We start from the raw sequence: 24,533 nt of genomic DNA, 5'->3' as shown, positions 1-24,533 counted from the left end.
GAGTCTTCAGTGTCACATGATCTTCAGAAATCATTCTAATATGCTGATTTTCTTCTCGAGAAACATTTCTGATTATTATCAGTGTTAAACACAATTGTGCTGCACAATATTTCTCTGGAAACTGTGATGCATTTTATTTCCTCAGTTCAGGATGTCATCAGATGGAATAGAAAGACGCATTTACCTTTCAATTTAGAAGATTTTTGTAACATTGTACATGTCTTCATGTCACATGTTGATTTGATGTCCTTGCCTGATAAAGGTATTAATTTTTAGTAGTTTTGTTGATTGTTTGGTGTATAAAGTTATTGGTTTGTGGTTTTTTAGAGTATTGATATGTCTTAATTTTGAATATATTTGTAAGGTATCAGTGAAAGGCTTGTGAATTGCACAGGGTTTCTGTAAGTATGAATTGCATGATGAGAAATGTCTGTAGCTAATAATGACCATGCTCTCTTACTGTTAGGAACTTCAGATTAGATCACTACAGTACAACAGTTTTATACATGTTTTTGAAAGGGAAGTCTCTTCACATCAATTATTTGCATCAAAAATACAGGAAAACAAAAACAGTAAGATTGTTAGCTGAATACAAAGTTATCTAATTTGAATATCGTTACAGTATTCCTACATGCAAAGCGTAGCTTCAGCATCATGTCCCTCTAGTGTAACATCGATGTCTGGCCAATGAGGTGCATTTGATCATTCACTGATTTATTATGAGTGTTTGAAACCAGTTCTGGCTGTCTAATATAGAAGTATAAAATGATTAAAAAGTAACTGTTTATCAAATAACAGAAACACTAAATATAGCATATATTGTCTGGTCTCTACTATCACTTTTTTATTCAATTTAACAATCCTTGCTGAATAAAGAGTATTGATTTTATTTAAAAAACAAAGAAAGAAAAAAAAAATTACTGAACCCCAAATTACTGAGCCAGCAGTGTATATAGTTGTACAAAATATTTATATTTTAAAACATGCTTCCCTCTAGACTTTTTATTCATGCAAATATTCAGTTATCACATGTTCTACTGAAAAACATATTAAGAGCAGAACCTGTCTCAACTTTGATACAATGCATCTCATATTATAATGATTTCTACAGGATCATGTGCTGATTCAGTAAATAAATGTATAATTTAAAGTATAATAAATTTAAAAACCACTTATTTTAAATTGAAATAATAGACTGTACAATAAATGCAGGGGCCCTTGGATGAGCTACTGTTTCCAACTTTGACCTGTACTGTATATGACTCACTAAAGAGGAATTCATCAAACTGTTTCAGCACAGATACTGTAATAAATGACATGTAGATATTTCAACTGTGATTTTTAGGAGTCCAAATACTTTAAAAGTAAGTGATGATAGACTTACTGTTTGGTGCTTTGCCTGAATAAAAAGAGCCAGTCTTCATATCTGGTGCTGAGAAATGGCCTGTTGCTTGATTACATAACCGCTGTGTTCCCAGAATAAGGGTTTTGTTGGTGAATTTGGTGCATTTGTTTCAGGCAGTGTGTTGAATTATGAGCAGTAATCGACTCGGAGGTGATGGTGATTTATTACGTGTTCTCTACTGAGTCTGACAGTGTTGTATTTTGTCTTCTAGTTACACAGTTTTGCGGAAAGACGTTCGAGAGCTGGATGAAGAGAAAGCTCCTAAAGCGGACGCAGCACTCAAACCAGGTGAGGACAAGTGTGACGGACTCGGTGTGTATTCAGGGCAGGGGAATAATTACAAACTATAAAACATAATGTTATATATAATAAAATAAAATAAAATAATTATAATTATAATATTTAAGATATTTCAGCAAGTTGCCAAGGCAACATTTCTCATTTTTTGTTTAGTTTAAATTAAAGTATTAAAATAACTAAAACTAAATCAACTAAAACTACAAATTAAAAAAATAATTAAAAATATATAAATATTTAAAAACTTACTAATATTTATAAATAAAAAACATATTTAAAAGATGAAAAAAAAAAGACCAAAATTTTAAGTAAAATTAAAACGAAAACAGAAAATACAACAATATATATATTTTTTTAATGTATCATATAATGTTTCATATAATGAAATTAGGATAAAGCACACAAAACACATGCTAAACACACATTTAGAAGTTACTCGTATATCGCATTTCCCACACGCCGCTAGTTTGGCTTTAAATGAATCTGTTTAGGCTCGTCATTTATAATAAATATTGTTTACAATGAATGCCACTTTAATTCATGTTTGTTTTATATTTGCATTTTTCAGTCATGTTGTGTTCTGGAATTTGTAAAATTTAAGGGAAACTGAAATACATGTTTATAATGTTTTGGTTTCATTTACATTGCACTTTGTTATTTCTGAATGTAGTAATGTCACTCATACAATGATGCAGCTTATCTGTTTTTTTTGTTTGTTTTTTTTTCACTCTCAACAATGCGGTTTTGTACTTTGTCTTGTATTTAATGTCTTGTATGTTTTTGCTTCAGATTAAAGTTTGAAGGGCCGATGAAAAAGAAAACTAATTTCCAATCACACGGAGCACATTGTGATCCCGTTGTCGCTGTTTGTGTGTTTCACACAGCGTTAGATGCAGCGTGGGATTTCCAGCGTGACCGCACTGTGCCCAACACGTGGAGGACGGAGGTGAAGGATGAAAGCTCCAGCAGTGAGGATGATGACGAGGAAGAGGAGGAGGAACAAGAGGAAGAGGCCAGCAGCGAGGAGGAAGAGGTGAGGTATAAACTCTCAAGAAAAGAGTAAAAACTAAAAAACTAACAGAATTGCAGGATGTAAACTTAGAATTCTGAGAACAAAGAAAATCAGAATTTTGAGATAAAAAGTAGCAAAAAAAAAAAAAATCTGTGTATCATTTGTTTATACTGAAAAAAAAAATTTAGAAAACGGCACCTTTTACATTTTTCACGTCTTCAAAAAAAAAAAATTGAAAAACAACAATTTTTTTTTGGCTTTGCGTTATAAATAAAAGAATAAAAGTCCTCTGCTGTATGGATTCTTAAAGTGTTTATGACAAATACATTTCTTCTCTTTCTCATCAAATGACCAGACTAACAAATTAATTTTTGAAAAATTTAACGAAAAATGAAGCAGAATAGTTGTTTTTTGATTAACAAATGAAAAACAAAAAGGGCAAAATTTTCTTCTTTTTCTGTTTGCAATATTAAATCATAAATCAAATAAACGAATGATATGCGGATTCAAAAACCTTTGTTTTATTGTGTCGGAAACCAAAAAAATAAAAAATAAAAATCTGAATGGATTCCGAGGAAAAAAGTCAGAATTGCAAGATATAAACTAGCAGTTGTGAGTAAAACCAGTGAAATAAAAACTGGAAATTATCATTTTATATTTATTTCATGCCAGAAACAAAAAAAAGAGAGAGAATTGTGTTATTTAAAATCAGAACTGCAAGAAAAAAGTCAGAATTCTGAGATATAAACATAAAATTCTGAGGAAAAAACTCTGAATGTTGAGATCAAAAATAGCAAATGCCTTTTAATTTTTAATTATGTGGCAGAAACAAAGAAACTTCTGAGAAGAAAAAGTCAGAATTGGAAGATATGAACTCGGAATTCCGAGTAAGAATTGTAAAATAAAAACTTTTTGTGAGATATAAACCTGCAGTTGTGAGGGAAAACAGTCACAATTTACTTTTTTAGTTTTTATTCTGTGGCAGAAACAATAAAAAACAATGAATTCTGAGTATCCAAAGTCAGAATTGTGATTGAAATGACCGTTTTTATTTTATATTTAGTGGCAGAAATGAAAAAACAATAGTGAGATGTAAACTCAGAATTCTAGTTATTTTAATTTTTTGTTGTTTTGTTGTTTGTCTATGGGTCAGACAAACAAAAAAAAACAAACAAAAAAGAAAATGATTTATTTGTGATGAATGTAAGTCAGTATGGTTAGATACTAAATAAAATTTACATTTTTTTTTTGAAGATGTGTAATTTTTACAAATTCTGAGGAGGAAAAGTCTGCATTTTAAGATAAAAGTCAATTACTTTTTTATTTTTTGATTCCCTGGCGGTAACAGGCTTTTATAAAACTCTGCCTCAGCTGTCTGTTTACCTGGATTTATTAATCACAAAATATCACCTTTATCAGACTCTGAGCGGCCGGTTTCTTCATGAACAGCTTGTGCGTGTGATGGCAGGTTTCTCTGTTACTCAGACCTGTGTTAAAGCGGTCATAGTTACAGAAACCAGATCACAGAGGAAAACACATCACAGCCAGACAGTTTTCATAACGGTGCTGTAACAAGAAGCAACCAAACATTACATGACTAATGTGTATCTCCTGTTGTGCACAGCTTTACGAACGATCAGCTCTCTGTTCTCTCTCATGCAAATGAAGCACTGAAAGGTCCGATTCAGTCACTTTTGTGTATGAAGCACTGGAAGGTCCGATTCATTTAAGTGAATCACTTCATTTAATTTTTATCAGATATTCACATAGTAAACTGCAGTTTTAAATTGTAATAATATTTCACAATTTTTACTGTATTTTTGATCAAATAAATGCAGCCTTGGTGAGCAGAAGAGACTGTCTCCTTAAATAGCTTCAGTGTAGTTAACTACTTTTGATTAGCAGCTTTCATTGTGGCCTAACTAGTTGTTTAAAAGCCTCTGAATGACACCCAGTTCTGTGTGTTTGTATTTCCTGTACGCAGGAGGAAGTAGAGCCGTTCCCAGAAGAGAAAGACAACTTCCTACAGCAGCTTTACAAATTTATGGAGGACAGAGGTGAACAGTGTTATTTTAGTATTTTTATATGCTATTGTGGCATTTATTAACATTTTGCTTTTATTTTTAGATTTTCTGTTTTTGTTTTAATTTTTGTTTATTTGGTGATTTTGTTATGTGTTTTTGTCTTTTTTTTTTTTATAGTTTTAGTCATTTTAATGCTTCAACTTTTTTCAGTTTTTATTTTATTTTTTATTTTATTTTATTGTTTTAGTCATTTTAATTTTTTATTTATTTTATTTTTTATTTTGTTTTATTTTTATTTTATTTTATATTTTATTTTATTTTTTGCTTTGTTTTATTTTATTTTAATTTATTTTATTTTATTCCTATTCCTATTCCTATTCCTAAAATTGGTTTTGTTAATAGTTTTTGTTATTGGTGTTTTGAGATGTAATGTAAGTCGCCAGATGCATTAATGTTTTTAACTTTTAAGCTAACTAGCCTCTTTGCTGTTCTGCTCAGGAACTCCTATCAATAAGCGACCGGTGCTGGGCTACAGGAACCTGAATCTTTTTAAACTCTACCGGCTGGTGCATCAGCTCGGAGGATTTGACGGTTTTGGCTTTTTTTTTTTTTTTTCTGATTAGATCTGTGGGGTGTGAGGGTTGTGAAGTTGTTTTGTATCTTTGTGTTGATGTGTTTGTCCCTGTGTTTCAGATCGAGAGCGGATCTGTATGTGTATCAGGATCTGGGCATCCCCGTGCTCAACTCCGCAGCCGGTTACAACGTCAAGTGCGCCTACAGGAAGTACGTACATCCTTCAGAAGCCCTTTCACAGAGAGACGATGACAGCGAGAGTAAACCGTGAGCTGCTGGCGTTTCAGAGAACGAGCACTGAATGCTTCTGTTCTGTCTGTTAGCGCAGAGCTGCTGTAAAATGTGGCACACATCTTCTATCCAGGGTTATTGTTGTTGTTTACTGCTATTAAAACGGTTTTATTAATTGAAGCTTAAAATAAAGCAAACTGTAAATATTATATGAAAACCTTCAGTTCAGTTATTTGCCAAGACAACATTTATTATTTTTGTTTAGTTTTTAGAAGCACTTATTACTAACTGGACATAAAAAAAAAAAATGGTAATAATAAAAATAAAAATAAAATAAAATCATAAAACGTTTAATAAAAATATAAATATTAGATGAAAAAAAAAACAATGTTTGTTTAGTTTAAGTTAAAGCACTGATTACTATACATCTATCTATCTATCTATATATATATATAAAAATATAAATATTTTATTTAATATTAAACATCTATCTATCTATCTATATATATATATAAAATACTACTATATAATAAAAACAAATTATATTAGATGAAAATTTTAGTTTTTTTTTTTGCTTGGTAAACTAATTACTAAATAAACATAGAATAAAAAATAAAACTGAGAATAGTAAAAAAATAAATAAATAATACTATTTAAAAAGTATAAATTTACAATTAATTATTTAGTTTGATTTTATTAAAAAAATAAATAAATTTTAATATTATACATTTACAACAACAACAAAAACCTTTTTGATGAAAAACTTAAAGTTCATGTTATTTGAAATGGAAACTTATACTGATTATAATTAAAAATGATAAAAAATAAAATAATAAAAAGAAAAATATTAAAATTACCAAAAAATGAAATTACAATTATAAAGTAATATAAAATAAAATAATTAAAAAATATATAAAAAATTAATTAAATCTAAATATCAACATTACTAATAATAAAAAAAATGACAAAAGTGCAAAAGTAAATTACTAAATGTAACAAATTAAAATGAAAGTATAAAGTAAAAGCCATTTCAAAATATTAATAAAAACTGCAGTAGTATATAAATAATGCTAAAACACCACTGCCTCTCTCAAAGCCTATAGCACCAGCAGCAGTTCAAAGTTTCATTAGCACCAGCAGCAGTTCAAAGTTTTGTTCTGTTTGGATCAGATCACCTGAAGAGCGTTCTGGTCGAGTTATTATTGACACAGCTGTTAGCAGTTAGTTGGTTAATGCTGCAGCGATGATAAGCTGACCATTAGCGTCTGATAGCATGGAAGCACACCATGAAGCTGGTTACTGGATGTTGATCTGTGATGCTGGACCTCCTGCAGGTACCTGTATGGCTTTGAGGACTACTGCACCTCCACGGGGGTCGTGTTCCGCATGGATCTGCCGTATAAGACGGGCGAGAAGACGAGCTCAAAGAGCGAGGAGGTGAACGCGGAGGAAACGCTCAACACTGTCTCTTTAAGCACATCCAGCGCTGGAGAGGAGCAGAGAGCCCTCGGAGAACCTGAGACCCCCAACAGCCCACATGTGGTCAAGGTACTGGAGCATCATCATCTCTACTCATATTACCCATAATGCATCTGTGCTGCATGCATCCAATACACTCATTGTCTACTACATTTGGCAAAATATGCAGTGTATCTTCAGCTGTTCATTTAGTCTCTCAGCAGGGCTGTCTGACCTCATGTATATTCATAAAGCATGCTTTTTTTTCCCAGAACAAGCTGCTGAAACACAAACAATGATGCATTTACAAATGTAGCTAAAGCAGAGTTTAATTAGGGTCAGATAATATTTATAGCAAAAGCATATTAGTGAAAATTACGTGTTATTTGATCTCAGGAGGAGGACGCAGAATCCACCGCACCTTGTGAAGATAAAGTGGACATCAGCAGTGTGAATGAGGAGGAGGATGACCACGCTGATGAAGAGGAGAGCGATTCGAAAGAGGAGGCCAAAGAATGCATCCCGACCGCGCAGAGTCCCGTCGCTGAGAGCGTGGAGGAGGAAACGTGTGAGGAACCCCACGACAAAGATCTCTCAGGGTAGGAATCCGCCTCACTTCCTGTCTGAGCATCAGTGCTTCCTGTCTGAGCTTCAGTGCATGGCTCTGTGGATCTCTGAAGGAGATTATCATGGGAGAGAGAGAGAAACGGAGACAGAAATGAGATCAGTGCATGAGAGGTGAAGACGGAGAGATTCTGAGAGTGCAGAAAAAAAGAGGGATGAAGAGTCAAGTCACATTTATATATACAGTACAGGTCAAAAGTTTGGAAACATTACTATTTTTAATGTTTTTGAAATAAGTTTCTTCTGCTCATCAAGCCTGCATTTATTTGATCAAAAATACAGAAAAAAAAAAGTAATATTGTGAAATATTATTACAACTTAAAATAATTGGTTTTAAATTTATTATACTTTAAATTATCATTTATTTCTGTGATGCAAAGCTGAATTTTTAGGATCATTATCACATGATCCTTTAGAAATCATTCTAATATGATGATTCATTATCAAAGTTGGAAACAGTTCCTGCTGCTTAATATTTTTTCAGAACATGTGATACTTTTTTAGGATACTTTGATGAATAAAAAGTAAAAAAAAAAACAATAAAAAAAAAAAAAAAAAAAGCTATTTTTTAAAATATAAATATTTTGTAATAACAATATACACTACTGGTCAGTAATTTGGGGTCAGTAATTTTTTTTTTTCTTTCTTTTTTCTTTTTTTTTTATAAGAAATCAATACTTTTATACAGCAAGGATGTGTTAAATTGATAAAAAGTGATAGTAAAGAAAATATATTATTAGAATATATATTATTAGAATTTTTATTTTTATTTGAATAAATGCAGTTCTTTTTTACCTTTTATTCATCAAATATATTAGAACAGCAGAACTGTTTCCAACACTCATAATAATCAGAATATTAGAATGATTTCTAAATGATCATGTGATAGACTGGATGTTACATGTGACACTGAAGGCTGGAGTAATGATGCTGAAAATTCAGCTTTGCATCACAGGAATAAATTATTTTTTTAAAGTATATTCAAATAGAAAACTATTATTTTAAGGTTGTAATAATATTTAACAATATTACTGTTTTTTCTGTATTTTTGATCAAATAAATGCAGGCTTGATGAGCAGAAGAGACTTCTTTCAAAAACATTAAAAATAGTAATGTTTCCAAACTTTTGACCTGTACTGTATATTTAGCTTTAAACAATACAGAGTGTTTGGAAGCAGCTTCACAGAAATCAATGATGCAAACATCTTCAAATATGAAACACATTTTACTGTGAAGCAGCTCTAAAAACATTATTCAGCTCAATTCAGTTCAGTAGCTGTGAAGTTCATCGATTATGAAACCAGTTCAAATCAGCTATAAGCAGCTCTACAGAAGACAAAACTGAAGAAGACTGAGTGAGAAACGAATAAAAAATCAGAGCCGCTCTTCAGACTGGAGGCAAAAATCAACAAAAAGTTGTTGTTAGGGAGTTGTTATCGAGCACTTCATTACTGTATGACCTCAGTTCTTGTGAAAATGTCTCGCTGGTTTTATTTGTGGATGTTGTCTGGCATGAGCAGGACTTCAGGAAACTGCACGTTGGCCGAAGCTTCCACTCTTTTTAGCTTGCTTTCTCTCTCTCTTCCACTTTTTTTCAACAGCAGGTTGTTGCACCTTGAAAATGTATCAGCCGAAAAAACCTCAGTTCTTGTTTTCCATTGCGCTGGACAATTTATTTCTCCCCCGTCTGTTTGAAATCATTTTATTTAAATAAGTATCGTCTGAGTTTTCTATAATATAACACATCACAGCTGTTACATCACAGCGGCGGAAAAAGACCATAATTACATTTCATCAGATTCAAAACCTTTTAAAGATGTGTCGTCTGCTCACCAAGGCTGCATTTATGTGATCAAAAATACAGTAAAATTGTGAAATATTATTACAATTTAAAAGAACTGTTTTGTGATTTAATATATTTTTAATAAGTAATTTATTTCTGTGATGTGCAGCTGAATTTTCAGCATCATTACTCCAGTCATCAGTGTCACATGATCTTCAGAAATCATTCTAATATGCTGATTTGCTGCTCAAGAAACATTTCTGATTATTATCAATGTTGAAAACAGGTGATCTGCACAATATTTTTGTGGAAACTGTGATACATTTTATTTTTTAGGATTCACAGATGAATAGAAAGTTCAAAAGAACAGCATTTATTTGAAATAAATTTTTTTGTGACATAAATATTTTAGATTTACTGTCACCTTTGATTAATTGAATGCATCCTTGATGAATAAAAGTATTAATTAAAAAAAAAAAAAAAAAAAAAAAAAATTAGATGTAACTGACTACGTTTCTACTCAAGGCTGGTTCTGAATTATTCCTGTTTTCTAGTCAAATCTGTGATTTGGGGGTTTTAGGTTTTGTCTTTTACTCTTCAGGTGTGACTTTGAAGCGATGGACTGACTAGTTGAGCTCTATCTCTGTTTAAAATGTTTCCTGACGCCTTCTGCTCTCTCATATCATGCCTTCAGTGTTCTGCTGTGGTGTTGTGAGATGTTCTGTGGATGCTGAGATCATGTGGAGATTTGTGCCTGGTTAGAGTTGGGATTCAAGAAGCCGTTCTGTTTTCCAAAAAGTAAAAAAAAACACTCTTAAAAGTAAAGGACCCATTTCTGGAACCTTCCAGTGAACAGTTCCTAAAAGTTTCTTAGTGTGAAGAAGATTCTAATAATCTAAAGAACACTTTTACACTTTAAAGAAGCTTTTGTGGAATGGAAGGATTCAATGGATGTCAATGAAGAACCTTTTATTTTTAAGAGTGTACTGGAATTATAGAAGCCATTATTGGTTCATTAATGGATCTCATACGCTATAGAGTTGATTTGGTTTAATGGTTTACTCTCTGTTGAACTCTGAACTAACTCAACAGTACTAACAGAATCATGAAATCATTAAAGGAACAGTTTTACCCAAAAATGAAAATGAGCTGATAATTTACATGCGAGATTAGGATGAGTTTGTTTCTTCATCAGATTTGGAGAAATGTAGCATTGCATCACTTTCTCTGCAGTGAATGGGTGCCGTCAGAATGAGAGTCCAAACAGCTGATAAAAACATCACAGTAATCCACAAATAATCCACAGCACTCCAGTCCAGCAGAGTTATTAATGAAGCGTTATTATGGATTATGGACTCATATTTTATCTGGAAGCAACGGTTTGAAATTGGATTGGTTTTTTACAAACATGCATCTTTTCACTTTTTAAGTCATTAACTGATGGATTATTGTGATGTTTTGTATCAGCTGTTTGGTCTCTCATTCTGACGGCACCCATTCACTCCATTGATGAGCAAGTGATGCAGTGCTGCACATCTCCAAATCTGATGAAGAAACAAACTCATCCTGATCTCGGATGCTCTGAGGTCGAGCACAGTTTCAGTACATTTTCATTTTTGGGTGAACTACTCCTTTAAGGAACCAGAACTAAAAATGGAATCGCAGTCATTGAATTTCTAACGACTCCCTCCTCAACGGCTGGTCTGTGGTCCATAAATTAAATCTGGTTGCATTGACTCTGATCTGACTGTCTTTTGAGATTAAACCTGCCTAACTAATCCAATCTTCTTGAGTTAGCTGGTCTTCATAGATGCTTTTCTCCTCCGTCTCCAGTGGTGGTTTTCCAGTGATGCTTCTTTGTTTTGCTCGGAGTGAATCGAATAACTGTGGAACCAGGGTCCTGCCTAGCACCAGCTCAGTCGTTGCATCACTAGTTGAGTGGTCTGCTGCTAATTAACCAGGGTTGTGTCTTGGTAGAGCTGTCCACACTGTAGACTTTACACACGGCGGAGCTGTAGGGTTCGGTGTGCTAACTCTCTAACGTGGCTTCCTCTCTGCTCTCTAACGTGATTGTGATTTGCCCCTTGCTGAGCTTCGCTGTGCCTCTCGCTGCACTCTGACCCTTTCCCTGTCACACGCACACATCCTGAACTCAAGTTCAAAGTCACATTTGAAATATCTTAAAGGTTAGAAAACTCATTTACTCACCGTCAAAGCCGTACGACTGTCTGACTTCTGTGGGACACTAAAGGAGACGTTTAGCAGAATGTTCATGCTGCATGTTCATATAATGACCGCAGGCCGTCAAGCTCCAAAAAGACTGAAAAAACACCATATATGTAATTTTAAGGGCTTTATGTCTATTGAGGAATTTTGTACAGGGTTTGGTTGGTTAGTATGAATAGTTAGTCTTTACTAGTAGATGCCGTAACTACACCATAATGGTGCAAAATGCATCTTTCTCCGTTTATAACCTGTTTAAAGTGGCTGTGCACTTTCTGCAGTTTGTATTATTGTAGATGTTTCACCAGTCTCCAGTTATTTATTCATTTATTTTATAACTTTTTAAAATAAATAATATATATATTTGTAAAAATAAATGAATACATAATTAGGTATTAGTGAAACATTATTGTATAACATATTATAATACTAGTGTACAATTATTTATTGATTGTCCTTTTTTTATTTAATAATTAACATTATTTTTAATGTATAATAAATTAAATAACTGATCATATATATATATATATATATATATATATATATAGTATATATATATATATATATATATATATATATATATAGTATACAATTATTTACTTATATAAATTATTTAAGATTAATAGTGGTAATTTTTATTTTTACTAATTTTTGTATAATAATAATTTGTATTAATATTACGATTTAATATTTTAGTATTTTATAATATATCCTTAAGAATATTTTTATATATAATAAAGTAATATAAATAGGTTTCAGTAGTATACAAGTATTTATTTTATTTAATCAGAGTATTATATATATATATATATATTATATAATCATATATTTATATATATATATATATATATATATATATATATAAGAGATATAGATATAGATTTGTCATAAGACACTTACAGTTTATGTTAATAATAAATGTTTATTTAAATTGAGAAAGTATGGTTGTTGCTTATTTCCAACAGCCCTTATTCCAACTTTAAAATACATGGATGTAGTGCACATATTGTATGGAGCACTTTTATTTATTTCAGTATTTTTAGAGCTTGACAGCCACTGGTCAGCATATGCTTTCATTATGTGGAAAAGAACAGCTTGGAAAACTTCTGACATGTTCCACGTAAGAAATACAGCGTGATGGTGAGTAAAAGATGCTTGGGTGAAGCATTCCTTTTAAACAGGCAGTAGTTCTCAGTATATTCCAGGCTGAGGTTCAGACAGCCGGCTGATGACCCCATAATGTCTTCCTCCGATAATCTCATCCTAACAGGAGGATTGCTAGACTTATCCGACAGGGAAAGATGAGGATAATTAGATTCCAGAAGCACTAGGCTGAGACAGCGAGATCACTTTGGGGAGGGTTTTTCGGGGAGGGTGGGGGAGTCTAGGGCCAGGAATCAGGAAGTACTGAATTGTCTTTCTTGCAGGGATGTCAGCAGTCAGGAGTGGGAGGAAGGGGAGGAGTTTGAGTGTTACCCTCCTGGGATGAAGGTGCAGGTGAGGTATGGGCGAGGCCGCAATCAGAAGACGTACGAAGCCACTGTGAAAGAGTCAGACCTGGAGGGGGGAGAGGTGCTCTACCTGGTGCACTACTGTGGCTGGAACGTCAGGTAAGGCAGGACCCTGGGAGCTCACGCCTAATCCGTTCGCATTTACAAAGACACTGGTAGCCCCAGTCAGATTATGGCACTGGAGTCAGAAAGTCTGCAGGGATGACGTGTTTGTGTAGAATTTTTCAGCACTTCCATCGTCCTGAAGTCGAAGTGTTTTTGGTTAAATGTCTGAAATCAGGTTATAAGATATTTTCACATAGGAAAACTCATCTACACATGTTTATGATCTTGCATACTATTCCAACTCGGACTTCCGGTGAATGTGTTTAAATAAAGACTGAAGGAGTTATTGAAGCTTAATGGAGGGGATGTTGATGCAACCATGGTGTAGTTCGTTTATACCTTATGTTTAGCTTTTTACTCCCGCCGAGGCGTTACAATGTGTCCGTTTGTGAAGATTAGCATGTGCTGAATGTGTTATAATCCAAGAGCCAATGGAAAAGTCCTATTGGGTTTTTGAGGAGGGAACCAGGTTGGCGCTAACTTGCGGGTCGGCACACAAAAATGCATCGCTGCTGCTGTTTTTTCAGTTTTTCAGCCGCCGTATGAAACTGAAGTACACAATCTTCATTTCATTTCTGGGGTGTACTTCTTTCCTTCCGACTCTTGTTGAAAAGGAATGATTTCGGTTGCTTTGCCATTGCAAATCGCTGTCAGTATGAACAGCCCTTAAAGCCAGGCTTGGATTTGAGTGTGTGTCGTGTGGACATTTCTGATTGGACATTTCTGATCCTGAAGCTCATCAGGACCTTCTGAAAACCTTGTTGCAGCTTTGAGGTTTTATACTACAGTAGTCATGTTGTCTCTTTTGCAGTGTTTTATATCTTGCAGTTGTGACTTTTGCAATGTAGTATCTCGTTATTTTTGCATTGCATCTCGCAATTGCAACAAAACAGAGTGTTTTATGAGTTTTGGAGCTTTATATTTAGTAAATGTTGACCGATCTGTCTCTCTTAACAGGTATGACGAGTGGATCAAAGCCGATAAGATCGTCAGACCAGCCAATAAGAACGTCCCTAAAATAAAACACCGCAAAAAAATAAAGGTACAGTCTGATTTCCTCAAGGAGGTTTTCTCTTTACTTGCTTTTCAAAAGTTTGGGATCTGTAAGACTTTTTAAATGTTTTTGGAAGTCTCTTCTGCTCACCAAGACTGCATTTATTTAATCAATAATACAGTAAAAATTCTGAAATATTTTTACAATTTCAAATAACTGTGTTCTGTTGTAATATATTGCAAAATATAATTTATTCCTGTGATCAAAGCTGTATTTTCAGCATCATTACTCCAGTCTTCAGTGTCACATGATCTTCAGAAATCATTCTAATATGATGATTTGCTGCTCAAGAAACATTTCTGATTATTATCAATGTTAAAAACACAATATTTTTGTGTAAACAGTGATCAATTTTTGTTTTTACTATTTTTGTTTTTTTTAGGAATATGAGGTTTTATTTATGTTTTTTTATTTTTATTTTATTAATTTTGATTTATAGGTGATGAATAAAAGGTAAAAAAAAAGTATTTTTTTATTAGTGCATATTTAGAGGGGCTGCACCATTAATGTGAAGTTTTTGTTTAATAACAGAATAAAGCAGAACGAGAAAGAGACCGAATAGAGCGACTGACAGACAGAGAGGATCTTCCTTTATCCAAAAATCGCATCAGTCGATTGTCCAAACCCAACTCTGGCAGTGATGTTTACTCCAAGATGGAGGAGTGTGGTGATAAAGGAAGCCAGCAGTCACCCGTCAAGCCCTTAGAGATCACTTCTATTCTCAACGGCCTCCCAGGTACCTTTATATTCACACTGCTTAAGTCTTATGATCTATATTACTTGAAGGTGAAGTGTGCAGTGTTTCAATGCTAAAATGCTTTCTTGTGTTCACTGTACGTCAATCATCCGGACGTTGACTTCCTGAAGAGTATGGTATAATATAATATATGGTGTATATATATTTTGTTTTTATATTTTTGGTGGTTCATGTTTTTAATTTTTTTGTTTGTATTTTCAATGTTTTTGCTGGGAATAAATTATTTTATTCTAATAGATAAGCTTATATGACACAAATTTTAGAATAATAATAAATTAACAGATTACAAGCAATAGCACAATTTTTTATATAGAACAAGGTTAGCTGAATGAGACGCAGATTCACTCTCTGCCAGCAGGGGGCGCTTATGGAACAGCAATAATACAGCGTTTCCTTGGTTACCGCTGTAGTTTAAGTCAGTGGAAATTTACACATTTTCATCATATTTTCGTTTTACTGTATAATGGTTAAAATGATTAAAAAAATTTAACTGCAGTGATTGCATTGTGATTAAAATTTATTTTCACATTTCATCAGAAGTTGCTCTTTCACCAATAGGCACAAATCAATAGAATATCAGGATATCAATTAGAGGCTAAATAAACGCCAACACTTCAGATATACACTCGCTCGGTCTACGTTATGAAAACTGGTGTAACAAACCTACTCTCAAATATCATAATTCCAAATTGCATTAATGTTTCGCTTTTTAAAAAATGTTAGTTTATTAAAAATCGTGTATTGGGGGATTTGTGTTATTTATATTTGTTAAAAATTGAAATGAATGCTCGCATAATACAGTCTTGTACAGCTATTGCATGTTGATATAGTCTCTGTTATCATTTAATGACCTTATTATCGTCTCGTTTTCGTCAGGAGAAAAAAATTTGTTGACTAACAATTTTCGCCATCGATTTCGTTAATGAAATTAACACTAATGGGAAACCTGTTACAGTTGTCTTATTTAGCACTGCAGCAGAGTTGTGTTTGAAGCCCATCCTTCTGTTTCCCACAGGCTCTGAGAGCTCCACAGACGACAGTGAGCAAGAAGACGATGGTGATGCTGATCACGACGAAGAGCGCCCGCATACGCCACAGCACTGGGAGAGCGGGAGCCCGTCTGAAGCCTTCAAAGCTCCCGCGGTCGTGGACGAGGAGCCTAGCGTCCAGGACGCTCCAGAAACGGTCAAGAGAAAGGGCCAATTTGAGGTGGAGGTCGAAGGTTCTGGTGGCAGAAGAAAAAAAGGAGACGGTCAAGGCGAGCGCACTTTGAAAAGCCCAGCGAAAGGCAAAACTAGAAGCAGCAGCCGAGGCGATTGGTTGCCAAGTAGCTCGGCCAAAAAGTTGGAGGAACGAGGCCTGCTGGAGAATAGAGGCGCTCAGTCGTGTAGCAGCTCTGAAGACGAAGTAGATCCTCCAACAGAACCACAAACCAAGGAAGAACCAAGAGGAAACCCCAAAACCAAGGGCTCCCCTTCAAAGAAATACAACGGAGTGAAGGAGAAGAATAAAAGCAGGCATTCGGGATTCTGGGAGATCCCGGAGAAAAGAGCCAAAGTATCCACAGCGATCGAAGAAAGGTCACCTGGCTGTCGTACTAAAGGCCAGAAGGATGTGTGGTCCAGTATCCAAGTTCAGTGGCCCAAGAAGACCCTAAAGGAGCTGTTTTCGGACTCGGATACCGAGGCGGCCAACTCGCCTCCACCCGCCGTAACGGCTCCGGACGAGCCCTGCGTTGAACCCTCCCGGGACGAGGAGATCGCCGAGGACAAGCTGCAGGAGCATCCCAGCAGCGGCACCAACTCTGTCCTCAACACGCCTCCGACGTCGCCGGAGTCGCCCGCCGTGGGCGAAGGACCCGCCGAGGTTCTGGTCGAGATCCGAGCGCCATCGCCGCCCGCCAGTCCTCCAGCCGTCTCTTCACCGGCAGGACCTCTGATGGAGGAGCAGGCGGGGGGGCGCAGCGAGTCCGACAGCAGCACGGTGGAGGTGGAGAGCTTGGGCGGAGAAATCCAGGAGATTCCTCGAGAAGTTGGGGCGGGTTCCCCTTCCAAGGCCTTCGATGGAAACCTGTCCTGCAACAGTAACAGCAACTGTAGCCTGACGCTCAGCAACAGCAGCCAGCAGGAGAGCGAGCAGAAAGCCAAAGGTGCGTATCATCGTCTACATCATACGCACATTCCTGACGCTTCAGAGATTGTGTTTTGTTTCTTTCCAATTCTGAGGCAACGTTGCATGTGTCCTTTACATTCGTAACGCAGTGTAAGTCTCTGAAAGTACTTATTTCTAATTTATTAAATTTTTTTTAAATATATATAAACTAAATTAATTCTTAAATGATTTAATGTGGTTAATTCTTCATAATTTCTGACCTGCCAAGCAGCAAACATCTTGATTATCCACAATAATGCTTTGTGATAAGCTCAGTATCAAAATATGTCTGTGTGAGTAGATAGTGAGGAAGCTCACTGGGTTTGGAGCAAAGTTAGAGGAATGTTTTTACATTATTTTTCCCTGCTTCTTTTACAGCAAAGTTTAACTAAAGACATTTAACTTAAAAATAAAAAAACAAACATGTTATTATTAGACCTTTGGCTTTTCCAGAACTTCAGCGTGCATCAAGCCCAGACACTCATGACAAAAATAATTTTAATTTGTCAAAATGTAGCAAAGATATTAGTTGATTGATTGGCCACTTGATGCCCATTTTTACATAGCTGCTGAACACAGGGTCCAAGCTTAACAAAACTTGACACACTTAGACAACAGGACATTCTGAGGATGCACACCAAGTTTTTAAAAATTCCACCAATAGGGGGCGCTACAACTACAAAATATTTTGGTATAATTCTACAACCTTATGATCCATGAAGGTGAAAATTGGTGTGACTATTCTATATTGGACGTCCTTATACTCTGTTATGACTAGACTACATTAAAAAACTAAAAACAATTAAATTTCAGCAGTTAATAACATAGAATCTGAATGGCCTACCATTATAAAATTGGATATATTTGTACATCATGGTAAAACAAATGCATGCACCAAATTTTGTGAAAATCAGTCTCAAGGTGGCGCTATAACGAGCAACCCTACATTTCAGCTAATAACTCAACTGTGCCCTGCATCGAGGTTTTAAATGTAAAAACAGCTTGTTTCACTGATTATGTGAATATTCTTTGAACCTTGACTGGTTCAAGTCTAAAAAATAATAATAATCATTCCAAGAAACGCATGTTCTCACTGAGTTCTCGTCTATCTCAGCCTCATCCAGTCAGAAGCGGCACAAAGAGTCTCAAGGCGGCGGAGCATCAAAGAAACACAAGCGCAGTCATAAAAACCTGAGCTTACATCCCAAGAAGATCCGCAAACCAGGTAACAGAAATCAGCATCTGCTTAAAGAGCTCGTGTAGCGCTTTTAATGTTTTCAGAGAAGTCAATGGAGCGTTGATAAGCTTCAGCGCGATTACTCAAGAGCTTTATTTCCACATAAAACAGCTCCTGTGTAATTCAGTCTTTCTCTAGTCCTTCCAGATTGCCAGTCTTTTATTCCTGCAGGGATGCGAGCGTGTTCAAGTGTCTCTGCACATCCATTTCTTTAGCGTTTCGAGGGTGTATTGCAGCAGTGTAGCAGCATCCTGTAAATCAGCTGTGATGAAGAGCTGTAGGAGTTCAGTGACTTCAGTAACTCTCTTTAAGTGATGGCTTTTGTCTCCAAATTAAGTTGTGGTTTGCTCACTCTCAGCTGCCAGTTAAAACAGATACTGCTCAAGGTTTTTTTTAACACTTAAGTCCTCTCAAACCACTTTCAGTTGACACAAATATAAACTTTGTGGAGTAAGAGTCTAGTTCTCTTTGTGTTCACATTGTAACTGAACATGAATGTGAACTCTCAGCACACTGTTTTATGTTTAGATTATTTTTAATTGGGGTTGCATTATTATTTGAGAATGCAACATGCTCCAACCATCTTCCCAAAATTATAATGAAGAAGCACTTAAGGTTTAAGGGCTCCCTGTGTTTTTTTGTCAAAATAAAAGTTTGATGGTGTTATGTTTTAAAAAAAAAAGAATGTTGAGAAAAACAAAATTTTACGGTTGTAATGTAGTTTATTTTTTGTAAATACAGATTATATTTTTAATTATGCAATGAAATACTACTATAATATTTTCTAATTTGTATATTTTTATTCATTAGTAGTAGCAATTATTTATTATTATTATTATTATTGTTGTTACTATAAAGCCTACAAACAAGTAAAAAAAAAAAAGAAAATTAAGAAAACAAAAAAAGTATTTTAATTGCAGTTTAAATTGCATGTTTTTTTTTTAATTTTCAAAGATCGTGTAGCCCTAATTAATATGATTTCTTGTTTGTTTCTTTATACAATAGTAGTATAATCTGCAGTTTTTCAACTTTCAGTGCATTGGTAGAAAGTCTGGTTTCTGAAAACTGAAGGAAGTCCTTTAAGTTTGACCTAAAATATTTACTTTAACTAGCACTAACTAGTTTTAATGTATTATTTTAAGAATTTAACAAATAAAATATTTGATCTATTTTTTATTTATAAATTTGTTTTATTTATAAAATGTTAATTATTTTAATTTAATTATTATATGTTATTTAAAATGTTATTATTAGTTTATTATTACATTTTAATAAAATTATTAGAACTATTTAAGTTCAACATAAAATTTTAAATTAATTATTAGTTTAATTTTTAATTAATTACTTTTTCTTAGCTTTATGAATTATTATTAGCACAAACCCCAGTTTGGGAAACCCTGCATTTGGCCTTTTGCTTTCCACAAGGCAAATGTAAAATGTTTAATGCACCATGTAAGCTAAGTTTTTGTGTTCGTGTTGATCAGTGTTTGCCTCTTGTCTCCTCCGGGTGGCGCTGCAGCCCACAGCAGTGACAGTGAGGACCAGTGTATGAGTGAGAGCACTGCCAAATCCCCCACATCCAAAAGCAGCAGCGAGCTGAAGACAGCCATCCCGCACAAGTGCTCCGGCCGGACGCCCCCCTCAGGCCACAAGTACCACAAGCACGCTGACCCGGATCATTCCCACGGCCCGACCAAGTGGAGCTTCCAGATGTGTAAGTACCTCAGATTCTCAGCAGCTTATCTTTTTAAAGGGGTCACATTTTACGTTGCTAAAAAGAACATTATTTTATGTATTTGGTGTAATGCAATGTGTTTATGTGGTTTAAGGTTCAAAAAACACATTTTTTTTCCACATAATGTACATTATTGTTTCTCCTCTATGCCCCGCCTTCTGAAACACGTTGATTTTTACAAAGCTCATCGTTCTGAAAAGCAAGGCGTGCTCTGATTGGCCAGCTATCCAGAGTGTTGTGATTGGCCGAATGCCTCAAGCGTGTGACGTAAATGTTACGCCCCTTTAAAATTCTTTAAATATGAAAACGTACTTACAGGCTGTGTGTCCTGTAATCTTTGCAACTTTACAGATCTTCTTTATGCACCAAGAGCTTGTAACACTCCAAAGAGAAAGGAAAAAATTGAAATCGCATCATATGACCCCCTTAATAAGAATCGATAAGACATTGATTGCCTTTTGCTTCTGTCCCTCCAGCGGACCTGGAAAAGATGAGCAGTCTAGAGCGGATAGCGTTCCTTCAGGAGAAACTGCAGGACATCAGGAATCACTACCTCCTGCTTAAATCTGAGGTGGCCTCCATCGACAGGAGACGCAAGCGCATGAAGAAGAAAGAGAGAGAGAGTGAGTGTGGGCAGCCTTATTATAGTATCATTTATGTACTATTATAGGATTTATTAACGTTTTGAATTAACTTCTATTTATAAATTTTGAGTGTCTTATTTTATTTCTATTTAGCTTGCATTTATTTCTTTTTCAGGTTTGTTTGTTTGTTTGTTTGTTTTTTGGTTTTCTTTAGTCATTTTAATACTTCAACTTATTCCAGTTAGTTGCCAAGGAAACATTTTTCCTTTTTAAGTTTGAATCATTTTGTTGTGTTTTTGCCATTTTATTAGTTTTACTTAAATTTTTTTTATTTAGCTTTCATTTTTAGCTTTTTAATTTTTCTTTAAGTTTTAGCTTTAGTATTTTTTTAAATCTAGTTTCAGTTAGTTATGTACTTCTGTCATTTTATTTTATTTATTTAGCTTTCATTTATTTTTATTTCATTGTTGGCTTTAGTAATTTCAGAACTTCATCTTATTTGTTAGTTGCCAAGATTTTTTTTTATTAATGTTTATTTAATTTGCTTTTGTAATCTAAAAAAAAAATATATTTTTCTTTTATTTTAATTTCAGTTATAGTAATTTTAGTACTTAAACTTATTTCAGTTAGTTGCCATGGCAACATTTTTAATTTAGTTTTTAAGTTCCAGGTTCTTCATCTGATTTTTATATTTTACTCTTTCTTTAAGATACTGAAAACAATTTTTAATCGTTTTATTTAAACATTACAACACTGTTATTGGGGAATGACATGTTACAATGGTGCATTATTTTTTACAAAAAGTATTTGTTACTTTATATGGAGAGTAATGCGCCCATTTTTTTTTTAATCAACAAATATAATAAATAGAAAAAAAAAATAGATTGCATACCTGCAAACACTTCACCTTTTGGACCAATTCAGACCAATTATATACAATATAAATTTTATTTATTAGGCTGAGATTTATCAATTTATAAAACTTTTTTTATTTTTGCCAAATCTTATTCAACCTGTACAGTTCTTTAAATCATAGTTTTTGGAGTCATTTTACAGTTTAGGATTCAAACAACATTTAGTTCTATTCTAATATCAGAATTTTCTCATTTCAACTGATTCCAATACATTTTTCAAAAAAACATAAAAAAAACAATTTTGTTACTTAAAAAGATAATTAACCCAGAAATGAAAATTACCCCATGAATTAAAGCAGTCCAATAAAGTGCATCCATCCATCATAAATGAAATAAAATGATCCACATTTAAAACTTTATCAACAGTAATCTCTAGCTTCCCCTAACTGTTGTACGCGCATTCATTCAGAGCAAAACAAAACACCAGTCACTAATTAAAAGTACAAAACAAAGATTTGTAAAGACAAATACGGAGGATTTTGAGGTAGGATTTGGGGAGACTATAGTAAGAAACTTTGCTTCCATTGCTCCTTTAAACAAATGTCGGTTTTCGCGAGACTAGCATATTCTCACCGGAGCTTACGTCATCCATCATGAACGAACGTGTGTACGACAGTTAGCTGAAGCTAGAGATTACGGTTTATGAAGTTTTAAATATGGATAATTTTATTACAAAAACGCATTGATTCGCTACAGGAGGCACTTTATTCACTCCCGAGTCGTTTTGGTAAATGAGTATGTTTTATGGATGCGCTTTATTGGACTTCTTTTGGACTATTGAAAAAATAACACCCATTCACTTCCATTATAAAGCTTGGAAGAGCCAGGACATTTATTATATAACTCAGATTGGATTCGTCTGAAAGAAGAAAGTCATACACAACTAGGATGGCTTGATGGTGATCAAATCATGGGGTAATTTTCATTTTTGGGTGAACTATCCCTTTAAATAAATGTTAACCGAAATAAAATTTCAGCTGGTTTCCAATTTCCAAAAACTAAAAAATTAGAAAAAAACCCAACAAAAATTCCTCAAATTAAAATGAAAATTGGAAACATGAAGAAAAAAAAGATACTAAAACAACGCTGCTCTGGAGTCTGCAGGTATGAGACTAGTTTGAACAGCTATCTTTAAAAAGACTTTCTAACCTCTGATGATAACTTCAAGACGTTCCTCAAAAACAGCTAACCCAGAAGCCTCTTGTGTCCCGGCAGGTGCGGCGGCAGCCTCGTCCTCGTCCTCATCCTCGCCGTCCTCCAGCTCTCTGACGGCGGCGGTCATGCTAACGCTGGCCGAGCCCACGGTGTCCGGCGCGTCTCAGACCTCGGGGCTGTCCGTGGAGTGCAGGTGACAGCAGCGGGACGCCGGCGAGCAGCACAGAGCACTTAACCAGCACCTGCCCCAGAGACACTGACAGACACAGCCACGGGGCGCAAACCTGACGAAACCATAGCCACCAGACAGCAACAAGCACTATTTTATATCGACAACTGTTTCCTTGGCAAGCTAATTGCACTCAAGTGCACTTTTTTTCTGGTGGGTCGGGTTTGACAACAGGACAAAGACCAAAACCAAGCCAAACCAACCCCTTTCATTTTTTTTACCATTATGAATATTTGATCCTGTCTTTGAATATGAATTCATCTGCAGTGGCTGAACACTGTAATTCACCCTCAGATCCACCACCGGTGTAAAGTCGGTCCCGGGCCGGAGCCGCTGGAGTTTAGAAACACTGGGTCAGTCGACGCTGCAGTGCCTTACGGTTCGGGCACTCGTGAGGAATGCTGGGTAACCTGTAATCGAAGGGTAGATGTGTGTTTCATAACATAGAGCCCAAACTCTCATTAAAGAGAATGTCTGGTTTTCTTTTTAATCATAACAGGGATCAAGAGTCTGTCCAGGTCATATTTCACACTAAAATTAAAAGAAAAAATATTATATATAAATTTTTGCTCAAAGAAAACAAAGCCATAACAATAATTGATTTTATAGCAATTTTTAAAATAATTACTGCATTTTTTAAATTGTGATTTTTTTTTTTTATGTAATTGTAATTTATTGATTTTTTTTTTTAAATTACTGTATTCTCATTAGAATGAGAATTATTAATTTAATAGATAATTATATGTAAATAATTTCACAGTGAATGCATTTCACATTGTGATTACTGTATTACATTAATGTGATTTATGATAATCACTGAGAATGGAAAGATTCAACAGGTTTCATTATGCTTTTTTATTGTAGAATTTGTATGTATAATTGGTTAAATATATAATTTTTAAAAGAAATGAAAATCACCACTGACAACAATAATTATACATTTAATAAATAATTATAACTTTCACATTAAAACAAAAAACTAAATCTTAATGATCCAAAAAATAGGTTTCTTTTTTTTTTTTTAAATATGAAATGTTTTATATACTTATTAAACTGTTACAGTAATTTTACAAAAACATTGGGAATAATTAGAATTGTATAATTAATAAAAATTGTATATAAATAATTTCACAAAGAAAATGAATATTAATGGCCTTTAAAATGAGTTTCATTGTGCAGTTCTTTACATTGCCATTTTTATATATAATTTATTAAATATGCAGTTTTCAAAAACACTGTTACAGTAACAAGAATCGCCTTTGATAATTATATATAAATATTTTCAAAATGAAAATGAAAATCTCAGTGGCCCTAAAACAGGTTTCATTGTGAAATGTTTTGTATATAATTATTTGTTAAATATGTAATAAATAAAAAAAAAAAACATATTACAGTAATGAGAATCACCATTGAGAGTATATAATTATATATTATATATTTAAATTAATTTCACTATTGGAAAAAAGTCCAA

The 24,533-nt window shown here is 34.2% G+C and overlaps 1 protein-coding gene across 1 annotated transcript in view; it reads left to right on the top strand.

The window, feature by feature from the left end:
• The window catches only part of LOC109057750 (AT-rich interactive domain-containing protein 4B-like), a 66,175-nt gene extending 42,617 nt beyond the window's left edge, over positions 1-23,558 (top strand). Inside the window, exons 10-25 of the mRNA XM_042769537.1 lie at positions 1,617-1,693; positions 2,587-2,735; positions 4,699-4,771; positions 5,237-5,329; positions 5,362-5,365; positions 5,432-5,521; positions 6,877-7,090; positions 7,397-7,599; positions 13,058-13,240; positions 14,204-14,288; positions 14,832-15,036; positions 16,073-17,206; positions 18,323-18,433; positions 19,965-20,159; positions 20,657-20,803; positions 22,894-23,558. Coding sequence (XP_042625471.1) covers positions 1,617-1,693; positions 2,587-2,735; positions 4,699-4,771; positions 5,237-5,329; positions 5,362-5,365; positions 5,432-5,521; positions 6,877-7,090; positions 7,397-7,599; positions 13,058-13,240; positions 14,204-14,288; positions 14,832-15,036; positions 16,073-17,206; positions 18,323-18,433; positions 19,965-20,159; positions 20,657-20,803; positions 22,894-23,030 — 3,100 coding nt within the window. The 3' untranslated portion in view covers positions 23,031-23,558. The remainder of the gene's footprint in view (positions 1-1,616; positions 1,694-2,586; positions 2,736-4,698; positions 4,772-5,236; positions 5,330-5,361; positions 5,366-5,431; positions 5,522-6,876; positions 7,091-7,396; positions 7,600-13,057; positions 13,241-14,203; positions 14,289-14,831; positions 15,037-16,072; positions 17,207-18,322; positions 18,434-19,964; positions 20,160-20,656; positions 20,804-22,893) is intronic.
• The last annotated feature ends 975 nt before the right edge of the window (positions 23,559-24,533 follow it).

The sequence above is a fragment of the Cyprinus carpio genome, chromosome A13, assembly GCF_018340385.1.
Source record: "Cyprinus carpio isolate SPL01 chromosome A13, ASM1834038v1, whole genome shotgun sequence".
NCBI classification, from domain to species: Eukaryota; Metazoa; Chordata; class Actinopteri; order Cypriniformes; family Cyprinidae; genus Cyprinus; species Cyprinus carpio.
This window is presented reverse-complemented; position numbering and strand designations above follow the sequence as displayed.